The sequence below is a fragment of the Poecilia latipinna genome, unplaced genomic scaffold (assembly GCF_001443285.1).
Source record: "Poecilia latipinna isolate Pla-1442-1.1 unplaced genomic scaffold, P_latipinna-1.0 Scaffold30, whole genome shotgun sequence".
Classification (NCBI taxonomy): Eukaryota; Metazoa; Chordata; class Actinopteri; order Cyprinodontiformes; family Poeciliidae; genus Poecilia; species Poecilia latipinna.
Genome location: NW_015112646.1, coordinates 381,891 through 403,932, shown reverse-complemented (window position 1 = coordinate 403,932; position 22,042 = coordinate 381,891). Strand labels below are relative to the sequence as shown.

The 22,042-nt window shown below is 39.5% G+C and overlaps 4 protein-coding genes across 8 annotated transcripts in view; 1 reads left to right on the top strand and 3 right to left on the bottom strand.

Moving 5' to 3' along the window:
- The window catches only part of LOC106952220 (ryanodine receptor 1-like), a 54,640-nt gene extending 52,713 nt beyond the window's left edge, over positions 1 to 1,927 (bottom strand). For both annotated transcript variants that reach the window (XM_015040209.1, XM_015040219.1), the window contains exon 1: positions 1,739 to 1,927. In XM_015040209.1, the coding sequence (XP_014895695.1) occupies positions 1,739 to 1,786 (48 nt within the window). In that variant the 5' untranslated portion in view covers positions 1,787 to 1,927. The remainder of the gene's footprint in view (positions 1 to 1,738) is intronic.
- Positions 1,928 to 3,080: 1,153 nt separating this feature from the next.
- On the top strand, positions 3,081 to 13,849 carry nfrkb (nuclear factor related to kappaB binding protein). The gene is made up of 26 exons (XM_015040062.1): positions 3,081 to 3,174; positions 3,579 to 3,720; positions 3,813 to 4,014; positions 4,279 to 4,406; positions 4,503 to 4,674; positions 5,187 to 5,291; positions 5,382 to 5,455; positions 5,536 to 5,617; positions 5,716 to 5,911; positions 6,026 to 6,137; positions 6,220 to 6,346; positions 6,862 to 6,939; positions 7,027 to 7,103; positions 7,214 to 7,260; positions 7,356 to 7,416; positions 7,501 to 7,675; positions 7,797 to 7,903; positions 8,053 to 8,176; positions 8,380 to 8,459; positions 8,849 to 9,045; positions 9,141 to 9,414; positions 10,285 to 10,464; positions 10,601 to 11,332; positions 12,280 to 12,383; positions 12,514 to 12,649; positions 13,355 to 13,849. Exons 2-26 carry the CDS (start codon positions 3,595 to 3,597, stop codon positions 13,490 to 13,492), a joined length of 3,834 nt encoding a protein of 1,277 aa, XP_014895548.1. The 5' UTR covers positions 3,081 to 3,174; positions 3,579 to 3,594; the 3' UTR covers positions 13,493 to 13,849.
- On the bottom strand, positions 3,536 to 22,042 carry gng8 (guanine nucleotide binding protein (G protein), gamma 8). Of its 3 annotated transcripts, XR_001425933.1 has the most exons (4): positions 21,453 to 22,032; positions 20,748 to 20,860; positions 19,421 to 19,600; positions 3,536 to 3,546 (listed from the first exon to the last, which is right to left on the bottom strand). XR_001425933.1 is itself a non-coding variant. In XM_015040190.1 (3 exons), the coding sequence occupies exons 2-3, from the start codon at positions 20,829 to 20,831 to the stop codon at positions 19,472 to 19,474; spliced, it is 213 nt and encodes a 70-aa protein (XP_014895676.1). In that variant the 5' UTR covers positions 20,832 to 20,852; positions 21,453 to 22,042; the 3' UTR covers positions 19,331 to 19,471. The 3 variants fall into 3 exon arrangements, 2 of the variants coding, with proteins under 2 accessions (XP_014895676.1, XP_014895665.1); XM_015040190.1 differs by lacking the exon at positions 3,536 to 3,546 and having other exon boundaries at positions 19,331 to 19,600; positions 20,748 to 20,852; positions 21,453 to 22,042; XM_015040179.1 differs by lacking the exon at positions 3,536 to 3,546 and having other exon boundaries at positions 19,331 to 19,600; positions 21,453 to 22,031.
- Positions 13,851 to 19,011, bottom strand: tmem45b (transmembrane protein 45B). Of its 2 annotated transcripts, none has more exons than XM_015040167.1 (6): positions 18,766 to 19,011; positions 17,698 to 17,895; positions 16,853 to 17,065; positions 16,569 to 16,753; positions 15,676 to 15,818; positions 13,851 to 14,106 (listed from the first exon to the last, which is right to left on the bottom strand). In XM_015040167.1, the coding sequence occupies exons 2-6, from the start codon at positions 17,885 to 17,887 to the stop codon at positions 13,995 to 13,997; spliced, it is 843 nt and encodes a 280-aa protein (XP_014895653.1). In that variant the 5' UTR covers positions 17,888 to 17,895; positions 18,766 to 19,011; the 3' UTR covers positions 13,851 to 13,994. The 2 variants fall into 2 exon arrangements, with proteins under 2 accessions (XP_014895653.1, XP_014895645.1); XM_015040159.1 differs by having other exon boundaries at positions 17,698 to 17,897; positions 18,769 to 19,010.

Sequence of the window (22,042 nt, the reverse complement as noted above, 5' to 3'; positions counted from 1 at the left end):
AGAGGATGAAAGAGACCACCCACGGAGGGTGAGAAGGGAATTTTTTTTTTTTTAAATCTTTTTGTAAACAAAAAAGGAATAGAGGTCCCATTATTTCTGTAAAGCATGGCCTCCTTGCCATGGCAACAGTCAGACTCTGTCCCAGCGTCGCTTCCTTTAGCCTTGGCAACATGCGGTGTAAAACATGAGCTCAGCCTATGTTTTTCCTTGCAGCTTTTTACGTTGTTTGATGCTACGATCTCAGCAGAAACAGCAATAAATCAAGCAGCACTGTCCCCCGCATGGACTGAAGCAAGCAGGTGCTGAATTGGGCGAAGCTTTGAACCTGCTAATCCTCACACAGTAAATATAGAAGCCAGCTGAGTTCAAGCCTAAACAGCGCCGGAGTGACAGTAACTTAATGACACATTGCTCACATATTTCATATAGTGCTGTGTTTCACACCAAGGGACAATGTCTGAAGACACATCTAATCTCCGTCATGTCACTGCATTCACACACGACTTGTTTCTGCAAACGACTTCTTTAACACTTGATACATTTTAACCAGCATGTGAGCACTTTAAACGCACCCCACGCCCTGAAATGTAGTTAGCAGATATTCAGAGTCTGGTTCAGGACAAAAAAAAAAAAAAAAAAAAAACGTGAGCAACACAATGTTGGAGTACAAACACTGACCCTCCAAATAAAGACTGTAACATTACCGCAGTCCGTTTGCCAACCCACAGTGTCCTTCAACAGGCGGTGGCAGGGAGATCAAAAAGGGAAATATGACACACCGGCAACGGACACTGCAGCAAAAATAAACTAAATGTCTCTAACACTTAGTAATACACTGAAAGTACACAGGAGAAAAATGGTAAGATGAAAAAAAATGACTAAATCTTAATAATTTAGAAGAGATTTGATGAGCAATGTACTTTTGTTTTCTTTTTTTCAGGCTCTGGTAAAATATAAAGCATTACTGAATCCGTAACAGACTGGTATTAATGAAGAACAAGAAAATCTTTCATGGCATAATATAGTTAGGATCACTAAAATATTGTCTGAAAACCTTTAGTGCAATCATTTCTATTTTTTTTAAACAGAGAACTAGTTTTGATCACATAAATTTATTCAAACAACTTCAACTACTCTGACTATTCAGACCACAAGAAGAACCCACATTGCAGTATAACCATAAAGTGTAGATCAACTGAGTGAAATTATTCAAGTTCATTCATCTATAGGTATAAAGTTCTGCTTATATCCTTAGCTCCATGTATGTTCAAAATTACAAATATTATTCTTACAAACATTGCATATGCCTAAAACTTAAACAAAAAAATGTCATGGAGCTTCTTTATTCATCTTCCTCTTGCTAACAGAGCATGGAAGTGGACTCCTATACAACCATTGACATTATTTGTTTTACAGGACTGACTTTTTAAATTGCCTTAAAAAGGTCAATCTGAAGTTAAAACTGCTGTCAGACATTCCTGTTTAACACCTTCCATTGTTTGATGAGGCCTGTAGTTCCATATGTCACGAGACAAAACTAATATATCAAGAGCCTGCTGGGATATAAATACAGAACAATGCAAACAATAGCAGCCACCTGTCTTTGTCTGTCTCCATTCAATCTAAGTAAAGAACAAGTCACAGAAGCGGCTAAGAGTTTTCACTTTGCATTGTTTAAAAAAAAAAAAAAAAAAAAAACTCGTACTCCATGCTGTGAATGGAAGCAAACAGCACTTACTGTACGCAGGAACTGGATCTCTTCCTCTCCGTCAGCGCCTTCTGCCATCCTCTCAAGGTGTTAGGAGACAAACCTTGAGAGAAACGGGAATCGGCTGCATTCACGGATCTGTGACTCCGGAGTGCTGTTGTGTTCCAAACATAGAGCAGATTTCTGAGGGACGAAAAATCAATGTGACCCCCTGCTGCCACTGGCTGACCCAGGCTGAGTTATGAGGCTCAGGGATTGACTGTTCATTATTCACAGCTGTTCAGAAACAGCATCACGAAGAGGTGGAGCAAGCAGACAAACTCACATGGCTTACCTTCACAAGATGACAGATACCAATATTTTTGAACTGTTGTAATACTTTTTTTTAATTCATACAATGCAGTTACTAATTTATTTATTTATTTTCTAATATATATATATATATATATATATATATATATATATATATATATATATATATATATATATATATATTAATCCGGTTTGAAGTTGAATTGTCGTTTGCATGATTTTGACCTTCTACTAATTTCTCATGGCAAAGAAGCAAATTTTGTGGAATATATCCTGTTACATGGCGATGGCAGCATCATGCTGTGAGAAAGGATTTCTTCATGAGGCACAAGGAATACAGGACAATCAAGGGTGTGCACAGACAGACAACAGGTGGTGTTAGAGCACCACAATCTTCTTTCCCTTCGGAGGACAAAAAAAAACTTCTTCTTTTTTTCCATTTATGGTGTGTAGCCCGATATAGCACTTCTGCCCCAGTGTATGTGTACGCTAAACGATATTGAAGAACGTCACTAAAAAAAAAAAAAATAGTTGTTTGTTGGTAACCATGTTGTTTTCTTTTGTACAATAAATATTTTAGAATTCTTTTTTTCTGGGTATAGTTGATTTAAAGCTGCAGTATGAAACTTTTATAAAATATGTTGTGACAATATAACATGAGACGGATAGATAATCTGTGGAAAAACTCGATGTCATCTCCCTTTTCCCTGGACCCATCTGTAGAAATACACCTCTAGAAGCAACTTACCATAAAAACTTTATCCGCCATCTTCGAGCCAGACTGTGTATTCCAGGAGCTGAAGAGGGTGCTGAACAAAAAGTAAAAGTGTGAAATATTATATAGGCTTGTGCAATAATTTAAAGAAATGTCCAATACTTCATGGCTTCACTAAAGTTTATATTTGACGGGGTCGAAAATAATAAGAACAATATTAAAATCCTAACGAACCGATTAGCATACCACTAAACATTTTACAGCGAAAAACTACAGTTTTATCTTATTACATTTCGTGTGGAAATGAACGGATGTCTTTACAGTCAATTTCCTCCTGGGGGCAGCAGCGGGCACGTTTAGCATCCATTTCCAGTAGAACAAAAAAAAAGAGTGCAACAGGGAAATAGTTCCCCATTATTTCAAAAACAAACGTTATAAGGTAAGACAGATTTACTTTCTGTTTTCGCTTATCTACTACATTGCATTTAATTAAAAATGTACACTAAACGAAATCATGCCTGTGCTAACTGGTAAAGTTAAAATGTTAGCATTGTGTGTTTTTTTTAAGTTAAGGTTAGCTTATATCTGTGCTGCTAGGTCACTATTATCAGTCAGATTAGCTAGGGAACATGATTTTATCTTAACTTTATTTCGGAAAGTATTGCTGTGATTCCCGCAGACTGCTCTGACATTGGAGAAGAATGGCTTTGATAAGTTATTCTCCACCTCCTTGTAAAACCATGAACGTTCGTAGGCAGAAACTGTGAACGATTAGTTGCAGAAGGCAAAGAAGGAGGAAGATCAGAAAGACCTTGTGGTCGTCTTGTATTTTTCTGTTTGAAGCTTGGTGCCGAGAGGGATGGATCCTCTTGAACACATGCTGACAGACCCTCTGGAGCCTAAAGAGGAAGACGAAAGACAAATCACAGAGGAATGTTTGCTTGGGAACTGTAAGGTGGACCTCCCAGAGGATCTGCTGGAGGATGTAAGATTTTGGATATCTAGAACCTGGAGCACATTTGCAGATGATATTTGCGCTTTTGCAAGCATGCTGATTTTTGTTTCCTTTTTCCATAGCCTGACATTTTTTTCTCTGTGCTGAGTGAAAACACCTGGGATGAAGTGCTGACAGACTCCCAGAGACAACATCTTCAACAGTTTCTGCCACAGTTTCCTGACAACAACACAGAGGAGCAGGATCGCACCATCAGGGAGTTGTTCAACAACACCAACTTTAACTTTGGAAATCCACTCCATCTTGCACAGAGGCTGTTCAGAGGTGCTTTAATATTTTAAAGACAGATTATTGTCTAAGGTCATAAATACTCACATTTTTCAGACAGATTTTGAATATTTCTTGGTTATAAGTGATGCTTTGCTTTCCATTTAATTTGGGAAATCTTGAGTGTATATAACAAAAGGTTACCATGACTTAATTAAAAATGTACACTGAACGAAATTTACCTACCACATCTCTGTTGAAATGTAACTGAATGAACTTTTACTGCGCTTCCTTATTACAATCTTGATCTTCTTCATCTAGATGGTTACTTCAATCCAGAGGTGGTCAAGTACAGACAGTTGTGTGCCAAATCCCAAAGGAAGCGCCAGCTGCATTCCCTTCAGCAGTATTACCACAGACTCTTGAAGCAGATTCTTGTTTCCAGAAAGGTTCAGATATTTATTTCTGCATAGTAATAATTTATTTGCATTTTGCCCACATCTTATTCCTTTGGCTTACAATTCTTTTTATTGTCTTTGAAAAAGGAGCTGCTCGACTTTGCAGTTCAGAACGGTCTGGACTTTCCGCCCAAACGGCGGCTGCCAAACAGGACTCAGGCTGAAACACGCGAGTCGAGAGTGAGAAGAAGACTGAGCCGCATCCTGAAGGAGGTCAAAGCTGAGTGTGAGGACAGCAATGCTTCCTCTGATGATGAAGGTCTGTCTTTTGTTTGAGATCTATCGCTGCAGACGGTATTTCCCTGTATATAAGTTGAAATTTGTGTAGGAATAAGTGTGAGAACAGAAACAGCATAGAAACAAATTTTCTTTATTTTTTCCTAATCCAACTCTCTAAAAATGTTTATTTTAACAATTTCTTCACCTGTTCATTATCCGTCCGCCCATCCGTCCTTCTGTCTGTATCCACCCATCCATAGAAATTTCTGCCATAAATGTATTGAGAGCTTTTTGATTTCTGCTTTTAAAAAATGCTAAAAAAAAAAAAAAAAAAAAAAAAAAAAGGCAACTCCAGAAATTTGAATCTGGAAATATTTTCAAAACTTTGTAGGAAGGTTGTCACCTCAGGGCTCAATACAATTAAACTGAATTTTGATTTCTTATTTCATAAGCTGAATGAAACTGAAAACACCCAAACAGCAGAAAATCAATATAGTAATAAAATATTTCGTTGACCATCACATTTCTGTTTTCCTCCACCGTGTGTCTTAGACACGTCAGTGTGGAATCCAGCCCCTCAGTCTCCTTCCTCTCCCACTCCTACCGTCTCACTCAGAGTTCTTCCTAGCCTCTCTACACCAGACATGAAGATTACAGGTCAGTGAATTTTGGCCTTAAAGGTGACAGCATTGCTTTAAGCCGAAAATGCGTCGCCCAGTGTTCAAGATATTGTTTTTCTTCTTACAGAGAAAATAGAATTGGGGGAAATGGATTTAAAGGTCATGCTGCATCACCATCGTGAGAAAAGGAAACGCCAGCCAGTAAGTTATGATTTGAGCAGAAAAAAATTGCAGGATTTAAACTTGCCTTGTGCATGTTGTGACTATTTTGGTGTCGCAAGGATCATCCAGACTTGATAACCTCTGACATCCACCTTGGGGACGTTCTCTCAAGAGCAAACATTGGTCGGAAGGGAGCTTTGCGTAAGTAAATCTGCTTGAAGTAAACTGCTCTTCCTTTAGGATTTTCACTCAGACCTGACCTCATTTTTATTTATTTATTTATTTTTTTTATCATTCAGCACTTTTTGATCTGTTGCTTCCCAAGAAGAAGATGAGAGACGAGAGAAAGAAAAAGAGACTCAAGGCAATAAAAGTGGAATCTGAGGATCCTTGTGAAATTCTGACTCCTTCAGACTCCTGCTCAGTCCCGCCAGTGAATATCATCAACTCTTTGCCAGAGGCGCCTTCCACACCTCTCGCCAACATCAAGGAGGAGTGAGTCTCGTTCCTCAAGACCATCATCCTGAAGCTTTTAACTGTTGCTTTGAATCTTTGAATCTGAGTCTTGGGTTGTTCATTATTATATTATTATTATTATTATTATTGCAGAATTGTGGAGGAAGCTCAAAGCAGCCCTGTTGGAGTTGAGGAAATAACCGCCAGTTTCTTCAGCTTGTTGGAAAACATCTTCAGAGCAGAGGGTCCTGCCAGTACCTTGACGGTATGTCCTCCTGTTAAAGTGCCACTTTAACAGGAAATACAATCAATTGTGTCGCCGCATAGCTAATATGTTTGTCTCTCAGTTGGAGGAAAAGGTTCAGACTTGGCAGTCCTCTCCAGCCAGTTCGCTCAACACCTGGTTTTCATCTGCCTCATGCTGGTCAGATCTAGTTCTTCAAGCTCTGCAGTTTCTTGCAGGAGAGACTAAAGGTAAACTACAATCAACACTGGAAGCTGAAATGATAAGTTTTGCACTAATTTTTATTTTAAGCCTTATTACTCCCATCATGAATAGCGGTTTTAAAGACGAAAGTTTAAAACTTTCACTTTTTAGTGGATTTCCTTTTAATTCACGCGGGGTTAAAATCAAGAGGTCTTTTAAAACCTGGTCTAACTAGTGTCTGACAATAACACTTTTCTCCAGGAGACATTTGATTTGTCCCTGTTGGACGCTGCGAGTTTCAGTACGTGTTGATTTTAAAGGTGGAAGCTTCTTTTCTGCAACTTGGTAAAGGACATTCAGACAAATATTGCAGGAAGTTAATCATTAAAACCTGAAGTTATAACATTATTTATAAATGTCCAAAGGGTTGAATTTTTATGTTGCTGGAATTGAACCAACAACTCTCCTATTGCAAAACGACTTTATCCTTGATTAATGTGCTGGTATTTAAACTTCTGACTGGGATGTAAGAAGTCAAATTTCTCACTTTTTTGTTGATCAGATGGCATGATGGCGCTCCCGAGTGGCTTTTCTCCGTTTGTGGAGTTTGTTGATGAATTTCAGCAGTGGAGATGGATCGGTAAGACGGCTCGTTCAATGTCTTCCCTTCTTGATGGTTGTGTTTTGTGTCCAGAATGTTTGGATTCAAACCAGTGGTTTCTTTCAGGTCCCACCCAGGACACAGAAAAGGACCTCAGTGCGCTCTGTCAACTCTGGCTGGACTCCAAAGACTTTGTTGTCAAAGTTGTACAAATATTCAGTTTTAGTTTAAAGTACTGTTACGATTTTCAGATTTTCACTTTGTATAACGCTGTTTCTTTGGGGGTTTTTTTTATTGTTATTTTTCTATATAGACAGAAAACGAAGACCTGTTGGAGCTTACATCCTCCACTCCCAAACTGTGAGCTTTTAAACATGTTACCATATTTTGTGGGGGTTTTTTTTGTGTTTTTTTTGCAGCGTCAAAACAACTGTTTATTGCCTTTACTATTACAGTTCAACCGATTATGTGGTGCGGCCGAGCACTGGAGATGAGAAACAGGTGTTTCAAGTTCAGGTTTGTGCGTGCTGCTGCAGTATTTACACTATTTCACACCTAATCTCGACGTAAGCTCTCTAAATTTTATGTTTCGTGCATTAGGAGCAGCAGAGATATAACCAGCCTCACAAAGCCTTTACCTTCAGGATGCACGGCTTCGAGTCCGTGGTGGGGCCAGTTAAAGGCGTGTTTGATAAGGAAATGTCCTTAAACAAAGCCAGAGAACACACACTGCTTCGCTCGGACCGTCCACCATACGTCACCATCCTCTCTCTGGGTTAGAAATCTTTTATCGGGCAGCAACAGTTTGCTGGGTTTTTTATTTTTTAAAGAACATTATTGAAAACCAATCCTGCATCTATTTATCGTTCTTTCTTTTTTTTTTTTTTTTTCCCCAGTTCGGGATGCAGCTGCCCGGTTACCCAATGGAGAGGGAACAAGGGCGGAAATCTGTGAACTTTTAAAAGATTCGCAGTTCCTTGCTCCAGATGTCACAAGTGCACAAGTACTGCGATTGTTTTCCTGTATTATCCTGCTTTTTGTTTGAGTAATGTCAGGGTTTGCGGGTTTACATACCTTTTTTGTTCACTTTGCAGAAATGGATGCTGACTTTGCATTGGACGTTTGTTAATAGACAGTTTCTCTTCCCTTTAGGTGAACACAGTTGTCAGCGGGGCTCTGGACAGACTTCACTATGAGAAGGATCCCTGTGTGAAGTACGACATCGGCCGCAAACTGTGGATTTACCTGCACCGCCACCGCAGTCAGGAAGAGTTCGGTAAGCAGGAATCTGCTCTAGAAAAACACATAACACATAAAACTAGTACAATTTTGAAAATTGAAAGTTATTGTTTACTGGAGATAGATTTGTGTGCTTTGCTTTTTATAATGCTATTTACCAGATTGGTGTACAAGTTTTAGTCAATTCTGTTTCCTGAGCTCAAATCAGTGTGAGGCTACAATGTTCTCTGCTCCATTCAGAGAGGATCCATCAGGCTCAAGCTGCGGCTGCAAAAGCAAGAAAAGCTCAGCAGCAAAAACCCAAACCAGCATCGAAACCGGTGAGTTCACCATCTAAAATGTATTAAATAAAAATGGTCTGCATTTAGTTTTTCACTCTTAAGTATCTACTTTTTTGACTTGACCCACCGTTGGGGGAAAAAAAAAAACTTTTTCATGATGGCAATTTCTAGGTTTTCGGTGGTTTTATCGAGATGTTATTTGAAAAGCTGTATTTGTGAAATGAATGACTAACAATTCTCCCACCTGAGCTTTGGATCTCTGCAGCTTGGTGTTGGTCTAACACATAAAACCTATTGAAGCAATTGAAGTTTGCAATGTGAAAAAGTCTTAGGGGCGTTTTATCATTTGGTGCCTTGGTTTGACTAAATGATTTAGTGCTTTTGCTTTTAGTTACAAAAGAAGGTCATATTTGCATTCATACTGTTAGAAGTCTGGAAGTAAAGACGGAAGCAGCAAAACACCCGGATCTCTGGAGGGCGGACTAGACCTGGGCTGTAATTCTATGTCCCCAGTCCCAACGACTCCCACCCCAAACACTCCCGGGACCCCCAAATCACCTCTGCCTCTCTCTGCTACCACACCAACAAAGACCGGAGTTCCAGACACGCTCAAAACCAGCCCAGGGTCAGTCGGACCGAAGCTTTTCTTTTGCTCAATACTTTGATTTCATCTGCCCGGTTTGAATGTGCATCTTCTTCTTCTTCTTCTCTCTCTGGCAGAGTTCTCCTCGTCTCTCCTCCGTCGCTGCCTCAGCTGGGAACGATCCTACCCACGAGTCAGGCTTGTCCGCCGGCCTCCCAGCCGGTGACTTCCCAGCAGGCAGCTCGGATAGTGAGCCACCTGGCGGCGGGCTCCCTCCCGCAGGTCCGGGTCGTTTCCGCTCAGCCCGGCGGTCTGGGTCCATCGGCGGCCGCTCAGCAGGCCACTCTGGTGCATCAGACTTCACACCAGATCCGGATGCCTGTATCCGTGGCAGCCAAGGGCATTTCACAGGTACATGAAACACAGAGGGTAAACTGTTTGGCTCCTGCTTTTTTATTTACGCTTTAAAAAAAGAAACAAAACAAGTTAAATCCCTTATAAGCAATTTATTTGGGTGAATTACTTGAAAATATATCATGCAGATCTGAGTGAAAGAGAACTGTAGTTTCTGTTAAAATGAACACCAGATTTCTGCAGACACTGTTTGTTCCACAACAGGCAGTGTTACCTGTAGCTCTATAATTATACGTACCCACAGGTGGATCTTCACCTACATGCATTTATAAAGCGCCATTTAAGCATTGTCTGTCTTGGGTTGAGCTATTTTAGGAACTGATCTGATCTGAATTACAAGCAAGTACAAACTGTGATTGCTAAACTCTTAGCATCAGCAGTAAGCTCCCTGCATCTGTCACCAAGTGTGTTTTGCTTTTTTTGTGTCCCGCCTGGCAGCGTGGCACTCAGGATTGTTGTCCTTGCGCCAAGGTGAGGCCCGACAGATTTACTTTCACAAGCGAAGCATTGCAGAGTTTGCTGTGATTCTTCACTTGACGTATATGCACGACTTTAATAGAAATTGTTTTGGGCTTATTTCAAAAGTAATGGAGACAGAAGTAATCTAATTAGAAAAGAAGAGTTAATCCCAGTGAGTCCAGCAACCTGCGGAGAAGTTTGTTAGAGAACATAAACATGAAGACCAGTGATGAGTTGATGTCCGCCTCAATCCGTCTGATCAACACCAATAAAACACATTGAAGTTTTTAACTGTACTGTGACAAAAGACAGTGACATTCCAGGAATATAAACACTTATCATGTAGCTGTACTTTTCTTTTAAACAATACTAATATATATATATATTTTTTTTTCTTTTGTGCAATAGGCTGTTGTTTCTGTGCCTCTAAGAAGTCCGTCTGGTAGCAGTCCTGTCCAGGTTCCAACCAGCCTCTCTGTGTCGGCTCTTAATGTGACCAAGCCTCAGGCCGGATCGCCAGGTAGCCCCGCTAACAACCCCACTCCTCCGGCTGTGCTGCAAGGTGTCACGTCCCCGAACATCAAACAGGTGAAGAATTTTATCCCGGCATGCGAGGCTGACGTTGTGATTGAAAATGCTGGTTATGAAACCAAAATCCATATATCTAAAAAAAAAAAAAAAGTCAGTGATTTCTGAGTTAAAGTTTCATTTCCTGCTGCTTCAGGTTTCCATTACTGGGCAGCTGGGAATGAAGACTCCAGGTGGAGGAGGAATTCCAATAACTGCAACAAACTTGCGTATCCAGGGTAAAGACGTCCTCCGCCTCCCCCCGTCCTCCATCACCACCGACGCCAAAGGCCAAACGGTGCTGCGGATAACCCCGGACATGATGGCCACTCTTGCCAAATCTCCGGTCGCGACTGTAAAGCTCACCTCTGACTTCCTGGGCGGTGCCGCCGCCGGCAGCAAGAGCATATCGGCCACGCTGCATGTAGCGCCGCCTCACCCTTCACCGTCGCCTGCCTCCGCTACCCCACCCAGCACCACGGAGGCGCAGACGGGCAAGTCGGGCTCCGTCGCCTCCACCTTGCTGAAGACTGGAGGAGACACAGCCATAAGGCTGATGCCGACTTTGGCCGTCAGCGTGGCCGACCAAAAGTCCAGGACCTTCTCCACCGTGGCGTCCCCAGACAAGAGCAGCGCAACCATCCGCATAATGCCTGGCCTTGGGGTCATTCCCCAGAAGCAGGGTCAGACCATCACCATGACAACCGCCTGTGGCAGCAAACCTCTAGCAGCGTCTACATGTGGCAACATTGTGACCATGGCAGCCAGCGTCGTGGCCGGAGCTAAAGGCATCACCGTGGCTCCCGCAGCCTCCGGTTCGCCGCTGTCATTGGGAGCGGCTACGGCGACTGTGAGACAAGTCCCTGCTTCGGTTGTTACGACACAAACGGTAAGAAAATGTCCATCTGAAGGTAAAACCGAAGGTCTTTCACCAAAAGAATGTTAGCGTAAGGGTCTAAAGTGTTCGAAATCCTTAAACATGTCACCAACTTCAGTGTGTTTTATTGGAATTTTATGTGAAAAGCCAGCAAAAGTACAGCATCATTGTGAGGGGGATGGAAAAGGATACACAATTTTCAGTTTTTTTGTTAGCTTGTTCTTTTACAAATTAAAATCTGAAGTGTCATGTGAAGTCCCGTTGTGCTTTCTTCACTCTGATACCCCAAAATAAAATTTCATGTTGTAAAACAATACCCAAAGCACCGCACCTTTCAGATTCTTGGTTGGCAAAGAAATTTTAAATCTTGTATCGCTTTCATTCCTCTTCACAAATCGTGTGTGTCAATCAAGCGAAAAATAAGTGAGTTAAATTTGTCTTTTGAAATATGTAAAAGTGTTTGAATACTTTTGCAATTAGGGCCAAATGTTTTTGAGCATTTTTTTTTTCCCCCCCACCAACTTTACCGATTCAGAGCTTCATCTTGTTGTGAGGGGAGCCAAGTTAAACTTCAGTTTAAAAAGGTTTTTATTGAAAAACCTTTGGCCACAGCTGTAAAAGGAGGAGTCGTACAATCACATTGTGGAAGAATGGAGTAGTTCTCACAGAGTTACCAATTTTCTTTCTTTTTTTTTTTTTTTTAGATATTTTGTTTCAACTCGACTATAGAAATCTCATTGCCAATGTTTCGAACATTACTTAAGCTGAAATCTGAGCTGTTAGAAACGGAGATGATCTCTGATTACATCTAATTATAATGCAGAGGGACTCTTACTGCAAATGCTAATCTTGCTCAGGGAGTTATTGATTTCTTCAGTAGCACTTATTTTAAATAATCCACCCAGCTGACCTGGGGGGGGGGCGGTTAATATTTTCTTTGCTGTGATTGCGATCGGTAGGGAAAGCTACCTGCACGGATCACTGTCCACTCCGTCCTCAACCAACCCCTGAAGAGCAAGAGTGTGGTGACGACTCCGATAGTCAAAGGGAACCTCAATACAAAGTGAGTCTGTTTAGTGGCGATTCTGATTGAGTTTAAATCAAAATAAAAAAAATCTTTCTTCAGCCTGAAATTTTTTCTCTTTATATTTTATTCTTAACATGACTTGTTTTGTTTTTTTTTTCCTGAGCAGTATCAGCAGCCTGGGCAGGAACATCATCCTGACCACGGTGCCTGCAGGCACAAAGCTAATAGCTGGGAACAAGCCGGTCAGTTTCGTCACCGCACAACAATTCCAGCAGCTTCAGCAGCAAGGCCAGGCAACACAGGTCAGTACGGGCCACGAAACACAATGACATCGTTCCAGAAAACTGTTTTGCACATTATGGAAAATGTTGTGATCGCTAATACATTCTTTTAAAATTTTCATTATGAATCCATCAACAGATGTTTTTGAAAAATCGATTACATTAAGGAACCTCTTTTTCTTTTTTTGTTTTCAATTCTTATTTTGTTATCTAAATTTGGCATTTATGAATGTAAAAGTATTATTTTATTAGCTTGGATTCCGTTTTATCCATTAACATTGTGCAAGTAAGTAAGTAAAAATAATTTGCTTGGTTGTAGAAATGTTTGCACCTTAATGTACAGTCATTAATGCGCAATGACTGGAAAAGACGAGTAACTTTTCTAGTTTAAAATTCTCCTTAGGCTTTTATTTTATGGGAAGTGTAGCAGAGAGGCATTCAGGATCATTAAAAATAACTTGGTGACTTTGTCTTTGCCCCCACTAATATGCAAGTTTAAGAAACATATTTTTTATTGATAAAGATTATGTGCCAACTGAACATATCAAGTCGCTATGACAACTAGTCAAGGTAGCCGTATGTCGACACGCACATCAAAAGCTTGCAAAACTCATTTATGCTGTATGCTTTGATTCTGAACGCGTTTCACTCACATTCTGTTTTCTTATCTGATTAAATGAAAGTTATCCAGGACATGTTTAGTCTCACCAAGTTAAATCTCCTCAGGTTCGGATCCAAACGGTCCCGACTCAGCAGCTCCAGCACGTGGCAGCCGGTTCCCCCAAACCCGTTTCAACAGTGGTTGTCACGACAGCACCATCACCTAAATGTACACCCGATCCTCCACCTGCTCCTCAGCAATGACCTGACCAGCGATACGCGTTACTGTGAGGGTTGACATGTTTTCTGTTTGAGAGTGTTGACATATTTAAGGTATTTTCTGAAATGTTTTCTCCTTTACGATCTCCACGCTGTTAGTGTAAATTATTTGGAAGCAGAGTGATTAAAACGATGGACCCTTTGATTTCCAGACACTTGCTGTTGAATGAGTTTGTCATTTGAAAATTTTATAAATCGGATGTGGCTGGATTTATTTGAATGTTGTGATTTGTGTTCCCTTACAAGATGGTGTATTTAAAAACGGGTCATAATGTTTCCTGGTTTCCCGTTTCTTTTTTTGAAATCTTTTTTCCTAAAGAACAAATAAACCACAGTAATATCCAGATTTGTCTTACTTTTATTTCAAAAAAGATAAAGTTTATTTGGCCAAACATCTGGCTTGTTTAAACATATGAAGCATTATTAACACACAATGAAATGAAATTTTGATTTAAAACAGAAAATGGAGAGAGCAGTAACCGTCGTTTTACTCTTCATCCGACTCTTCAAGTAAAGCTTTCTGAGAGCTGGTTTTAGAAGAAGTGTTTCGCATTCCGATCTCTACGTCCCGTCCTTTTGCCGAGAATCTTGTTGTGGTTCTGTTGGAACAAAGATAAAGGCAAGGCAGTTTATTTTTATAACCTTTACATGATTTTACTTTGCCACTACGCTGGCAAAGTAAAAGTAAGAGGAAGCAATGGCAGGTTGAAAGTGACTGTAGTTAATGATACACCATTTATTGATCAGAGGCAGCTCTAAGCAAATTGATTTTTAGTGTTAAAGAAACACAATCCCCTAATTTAAAAAAAAAAATCACATTTTATGAATAACTGGTTTTAAGATTCTAAATAAGTTGCTCAAACTGAGAGGAGATGATACATTTAACACTTTCTGGAGATTAATTTAAACAAAATCAGATTTATTCCCAAGACCTGATTACCAAAATATAGCAAGCATTAATTTTACTTTAGAAACTCTAAACGTGCACGCCTTTGGTAAAAACTAAGTGTGCTTTTATTTCTTGGGTTTTGTCAGTGCAGACAAGTAGTGCAGGTAGTGATGTGCCTTTTTGTACCAAACTTTGTCCTTCCACTCAACTTTATATCGATACACTCGAATGCAGCATTCAGGCCTTCTCATTTAGCAAATAGCTCTTATTTATCCTCTTTGTGGAACTTCTCATTGACTGTCTACTGGATGTCTGCCAAGTCACCAGTCTTTTATATGATGTATTGGGAGTTTTCATCCACTGTAAACCACAATCATTCAACAGACAGAAACTTAATTTGATCTATATGAAATCTATCTGAAGATGATTCATAATTAAAATTAGACACACACCGTTGTGAAGTAGAATTTGTTTGGCATATTTAAAAGTATAGAGGGCTCCAAAACCAACCTGGCTTTATAAGAAAAGTGATTTATAATCAACAGAGTTAATTACAGAGTCTTCTCTCTAGCAGAAAACAGGGAGAATCCTTGGCTGCCAGTTTGTGGCTTTAAGCTCAAGTGAATGTGGGTTACAGCTCAACAACCGAAAGGACAACAGCAAATAAGAATGTGCCAAAATTCCTGCAACAGTGATGTAATGACATTGTTATAAACACTTGAGTCTCGTAAGAAAATCGGTTTAATGTGAAGCATTTGAGTGTGACCAAAATAGCTAAAACAGAAGAAATCTGCAAGTGGAAAAATAGCATTTCACAGCACTGGATACCACTATTGTGTGTGTGTGTGTGTGGGGGGGGGGGTTTGGGGGGAGATCCACTGGTCTTGTTTCCACCAACACCTTTGTAAACACTCTGCCCATTGTTCAAGTATTTTCTGCGCTGATGTAATCGAAGTAATTTTCTTGCTGCATTCCAGCACCGGTTAATCTTGATAATGTTAATTTAGAGCCCCACTTAACCGCTGTTATAGTATCTTCTTATGATCAAGCAACTCCACCAATATAGAATTTAAAGCAGAAATCTGCAAATATTTTTGATAAAAAAGACACCTGGATGTTATTCATCCATTTACAAAAAAAAAAAAAACCTCTTGATTCAGTTTGTGAGGAAACCAATTAAGTGTATTCCTAATACTTTATTCTGTTCTGATCTGCGGCCACTATTACTTAACTATTCAACATTTTAAATCCTGCAAAGGTTGATAGACGAGATACTTACAACCAAACTATGGAGGCGGTGAAAGAGACCAAAATTAGAGACAGCGCCAAATGCCAGCAGAAGCACATCGTGACGAACATCATGTTGTCATGTTGCTTCAGGTCCCACTTGTCTCCATTTAAGGGGTAAAGAACAACTCCAACCTGGAACGACAAAGGGAGCCAATAAGGCAACCTTTACAAGTCATATTTGGTTAAGTTAGAGGCAAAATTACAGCTGAATTTAACAAGCATGCGCGGATTAGGATTGTCTGTCTTCCGCTTTGATTTCTGCGCATTTCAGTCCAGTCCACGTTGAGAAAAGTTTAAGCACTAACCCGCCACAAAAACTGATTGTTTGGGGTGAAAAACGTTTTAAAACAGATAATTTGTTTTCACTTTCTGAATGTATACCTTCTAGTTCTACTGTAAAGGGATATCATGGTACCGAGAGGCCTCACGTAGCTCCTTATAGCTCATCACTGATCTACAGTGTCTTACAATCGCGTCTGCAACCGTTGAACTTCCTTGTGTTGGTCATTTTGAAGCTACATACTTTATATGTGCAGTATGTAGCTTTAAAATATGTAGCTTTACAAACCTTTTGTTTGTAAAGGACTTTTTTTCCCCCTTTACAAATTAAAGTGAAAAGTCTTCAGCACCTGTGAGTTAGTATGTCAGAATTATCTTCTGTCTTGGTCTCTAGATTCTTTGAACATTTACACACTACCATTCTTGCCTATTCGTCATTGCAAAAGTCACTAAAGCCAAGTCAGAGTCAAATATGCTTTAAAAAAGCTTGAGAAGTTTTAGGTGTGTGAATACTTTTTCAAATTGCCCGTAAGTCAGCAAGATAAGGTAGACGCTAAATAACACAAATAGTCAGACAAGATAAAATCTCCTTTCTCGGATCACCTGGTAGAACCAAGAGCCCTGCAGCATGAACATGTCTGCCCTGAAAAGCTCCAGAAGAATGTTGTTTCTTATGAAGACCTCCAGCATGGTGCTGGCCGATCCGGCGAAGACGGCATACAGCAGCAGGGTGTGGACGTGAGCATCCAGGGGCTCCCGGCCGTGCACATGGTACAAGAAGAGAAATCCTGGGTGATCCAAATAATATCGTGTTACACACATCGGAGATGAGCAATGAAAAGCAAAAAAAACAAAAAAAAAACAACAAAAAAAAAAAAGTTATTTACCTTCAACAAAAAGAGCCAAGGAGAGAGCAAGGCGGTCGGCACCAACCGGCACCCGTTTGGTTCTTACGCTGGCAATCAGCACTATTCCTGAGATCCCAAAGAACAAATACATGGTGCTGTGCTGCCAGTTCATCAACTTGACCCATGAGGAGTTCTCCCGATCATAGAGGCGGGCGTGTGGACCGTCCACAACAAACTGCTCCACCATTATGCCTGTCACAGTCAAAACAACATGCAAATCAGATGAAGGGGCGATGTAGCATTTTGTGCTGTAGCAAACCGCAAGCTTCACCACGTGGGATATGATGTTACAAACCAACCAACATCATATCCCAGCTGAAGGAAAGTGAATCTTGGTTTTCAACCTTTTATTTTTCTTTTTCCAAACAATACTCAACTTAGTCCCCTTTACTTTTAAATCAAAAAATAAAAAGCAGTCAAGGAGTCTTTGCCAAGTAAGGAGGAGCTGCAGGTCAAAGAATGTTCTGATGTAACCGTTCCAGTTGCATTTAACAAATTTGGACTTTGGGGAAGAGTGGAAAGACTGATGGCAGTGTAAAAGTGAACACTATGTACATATTTATGTACTAGAATGTTCTCCACCCATCTCACTGATCTATTTTTCAAAAATGAAGGGGGCAAAAAAAAAATCAATTCAAAAAGAACTGCAGCTGTAATTGCCACAAATTGGTTGAAAACAAATACCAGGATTTGTAGATTTTTATTTCCCTGCAGCTTCATGTTGTTCTATCACATAAAGTCCAAATAAAATACATCAAACGTGTTTGCATAGCAAAGATTCAAGACGACCGATGGAATTAGCGTGGGTTTGAAGGGAAACTGACCGACAAATGATGCAAAGATTTTGAATCCTCCTTCAACGTATTCCATCCTCCTTAAGAAAGGAGGCATGCCCTGTCTTCCTTTGGGTTGGCTCGTCCTCCAGTAATGTTGCAGGACATGCTTCACTGTTAGCCAGAAGCCATACAACAAGAAAAAAGTGCCTGGTATAGCGTGTCCTCCAAAGTTGGCCATTGTTTGGCCTGAAAACAAAAGAAATGTAGTTTTGCTTAGTCATGTCACAAACAAACACACAACAGATTTTATTATTATTATTTAGGTCAGCTTATCTCTTCTGCCATAAAAACCATTCAGCTTGGAGATGTTAAGTTATGAAACTCGCTAACCTGCTTGAACAACAGCATCTGGCAATGGAAGACCCACATTCCTCAGATGTTTAATGTCATTGAACAGGAGTTTAATTTATAAACAGTCAGGAATATCCTGCATCCGACCCAAACGGGAAGGGTTTATTTACCGACAGGATAGTCTCTTATTTGTCTTGCAAAACTGGCATTCAAATCTCACCTTTTTTTTTTGCTTTGTAGGCAGAGCTGAAAAAAAAAAATTAAAACAAGATTCCAGACTAACATACTCCAGTTTCTATAAAACAATGTAAGGAAGTTAGTCTTCACAGATTTTTTAATATATACATATATATATATATACACACACAGACACAGGTGTGATACTGGGCATACACCAACATACTCCAGTTTCTATAAAACAATGGAGGGAAGTTAGTCTTCACAGATTTTTATATATATATATATATATATATATATATATATATATACACACACACACAGGTGTGATACTGGGCATACACTATGGGTGTGTACAATCACCTCCTGAGTCAGGTAGACAAGTTTTTCCTGATCCGCCTCGTTTGACACTACGTGACTTCTGCGTTACCTACATCTACTCTAATGCCAGCATCAAGAAACCTGAGCATGACAAGCACAAAGCAGAGCAAACTCCATTTCCTGAATCAGGTGAGCAGCTGATTTTACATGAGCTAAATGTTGAGATAAACATCTCCTTTTCCAATTTAATGGCTAAATTAAACATACCTTTTTTCTCTCAGCTGTTTAATCCCCCAAAAAAGCTTTTAGTTCTCCCTGCCGGTCAGATTCACACCGAGAGCTCCCTGCTCTGTGTAAACCGTGCACACCTGTTGCGTTTCTTCCCTAACCTGTACTGCCACAGCACATAACCACACCCCTCATTTGCAACGGCTTCAGTGAGCAGAAGCACATCCCTCTGAGACGCATCCAGGCAGGCAGCGTCTGTTTACGCAGGCATTCATTTAACAAAAGCAGCGCGTGCCACCTGAAAACCCACTCGGGTTTTTGTGGTTTTACAAAAAAAAAAAAAAAAAAAAGCTTTTTAAAAATATATTTAGATCATTCCAGTAATTATCTAAATTAAAAAAAATTAAAAAATCTCCTTTGCATTTCCTTTTTAGCTTTTGATAAACCGTTGGCACTAAATTAAAAAAAAAAAAAAGCCAAGGCAGTTTCGAGAGATTTAGAGGAAATGACATGCATGCAGTGAAAACAGAGATATATGATTTGGTTAATGTGTAAACCGTGTGCACAAGGCAACAGTGTTGGGCTGTTCAAATGAACTTTGCACTCTGTTTCAATAAAATTTTATTGCCACTGTATCATGCCGAAATGACGATCATTCATTCGCATCTGGAAAGTCACTAAAGATTGATTTAACAGTAATGCACAAAAAAAAAAAAAAATATTCTGCCGACTTTTCACAAAGGAGTTAGAGTATGACACAGAATAGCTTCTTCTCTCTGAAAGGGTTCTCCGATGAAGCGACAGGAGTCACCAGAGGGTCTTCTTTAGCGTGAGATTCACAGTAGGACATCAGCTCTGCTGCTGCTTTGGATATCTGTGGAAAAAAATAGGTTGTTAAAGATAGGACAACATTTTTGGACATATTTGATTATATTGATTTGACACTTATTTCATCAAGCATTGTGCAACAAGAATTACATTTAAAACCATGTCTTAATTTGAATCTGTCAATATTTTTCACAGGATTATTCCAAAGATGTAGATATTCCATATATAAATTGAATACTTTTTTTCTTCTAGTGTCTTTTGACGACATTTGCTATAAAGTAGCACTTTGTAAATAAACTGAACTGAGCTAAATTGAATTTTAAAACTGTTTTAATATACAATATTGATTGATAGATAGATAGATAGATAAATCTTTATTGTCATTGTCACAAGAACAACGAAATTTAAAAAGTGCCGTCAGTCAGTGCATATGCTTAAGAAAAAAAAAAAAAAAAAAAAATCCTTTGTTTTTGCAGATTTAGTGAAAAAGAACATTTAGGTAGCAAAAAACTTACCATTTTCTGACAACCATGTTATCTTTTTATGTAACTTATCAGAACATTCAAGAACTACAAAGTATTAGGTGTCAAAAATACTTTGTACAAAATGGAATGATTCATTTCAAGTTGATTCTATGAGTTTTACACTTAAGTTTAAGGTTATCAAAATTAAAATGCGTCATGTTTTTTTTTTTTTAAAGAAATAAAAATTTTACAAGTGTTAACCTATTCCTCCAGGAAACATCAGGTCTGGTCAATCTAAGTCTTGAGGATTTTAACCACAGAGGATTAAATACAGTTCGGGTTCATTCAAAAACGCTGCAACAGCATTTTAGTGCCAGATAAGAAGCTGTGATATATGGCTACCAACTTTAGCATCATTGGTCAGCCAAGGTGTGTGGGCATGTTTTCCCACCTACTGGGAAAACATGTAGGCGGTTTCCCAGTAGGAAAACACCTACATGTGAAACAGACTAAGTTTGGATGGAAAGTTTCCTCATTCCATCCAAATGAGGAAACTTTAAAACTCAACTTTTTGCTTCTCAGTTGCTCGTGCCACCACCTTAGATAGTGACCCATTTCAAAAACCTGTCACTGAGTACATATAGACACAGGGTAAACTTCGACGATGATTTATGCTGACGTAATTAAGGTATTGACTTTTATTTGTAGTCCCATTAGATGCTCGCTCACCATCATCCTCTCTATGTTGACCTCCAGCTTCAGCTGCTCCACTGTCTTTCTTGCATCTGCAATCTTGGCCATGTTGTTAGACATCTTCCGCTTTGCCTCTGAAACCTGCCGCCCTGCAGCAAATTAAAAAGTGCATTGCGGACAGAAAGAGGAGAAAACTCTGAATCACATCTAGTCAGCAACTCATGTGAAAAGCACAGCTTAGAGTCTGTTTCAATTTGCTTGTTAATTCTGCTCCCTGGGTCTCAGCTGCCAGTGGTGCAGGGAGGGTCTCAAAGGAGGAGGGCAGGAGAGCGGAGGCAGAGCCCTCCCTGGGGGCGTCATCCGGCCACCGGGAGTAAATACATTTTACATTACCATGTTACTCTTAAAATATATATATACATATACATATTTATATTATATATAGCCAATTTAGCTTAGTGCAATGCTTCCACTTTTGTTTTAATACAATGCTGGAGCTCCTTTTGAATGAATTGCATGTAATATTAGAGTGCATCCAACAACAGAATTAAAGAATTAAAGTTAACACTGCTCACCACAAATAAGAAAAATGTATTTAATGTATCAGTATACATGAAAGTCAGCAGAAACATCAATTGACTTGTTTTTAAGTTGATATCCTTTGAAAAAAAATACTAACAGTTATATCGTTCAATTAATGCTTTTTTCCCCCTCACAATTAGAAAAAAAATTTGTACTTACCACCAAGACAAATTGAGCAGCAGCTGGGTTCCTGCTATCAAATCACTCTTATCTTCCACAGGGTTCGCCACACACAAAGCAGTAACAATGAAGTGAGATTAATAGCAAGAGATGAGGAGGAGGAAGGCTTCAGTAGGTTCCCTCCTTCAAACAATTAGCACCGGTGGCTCTGCCTCCAGGATTGGCTCCATGCAGCCGTTGAAGGCAACCTGTGGTGCGACCTTCATCTTCTAAGTCTCCATTTGTCTCTCACCTGAGATGACAGCCAAGCTGAGACAGAGCAATAGTTAAAAAAAAAAAACAACATAGAGGAATATTTTTGAACTTATAATGACATTATTACACCTGAAAGCCTGACAAAAATTGATGTTTAAAAGAAGAGAGGAAGATTGGAAAATATCAGGAGACGTATTTCTTTGACATAAATTTTCCTGTTAAACTACATTCCCAAAGGAAGTATTTATAAATCATTTGGAAATAAAAATTAAGTACTTCCATTTTTTTCTGTACAATAGACTTTTACACTAGGAGTAATGATAAGGGAAAGTAGATCTTTTCCCTTATCATGGCCTTTATTTTCAGTAAGGACT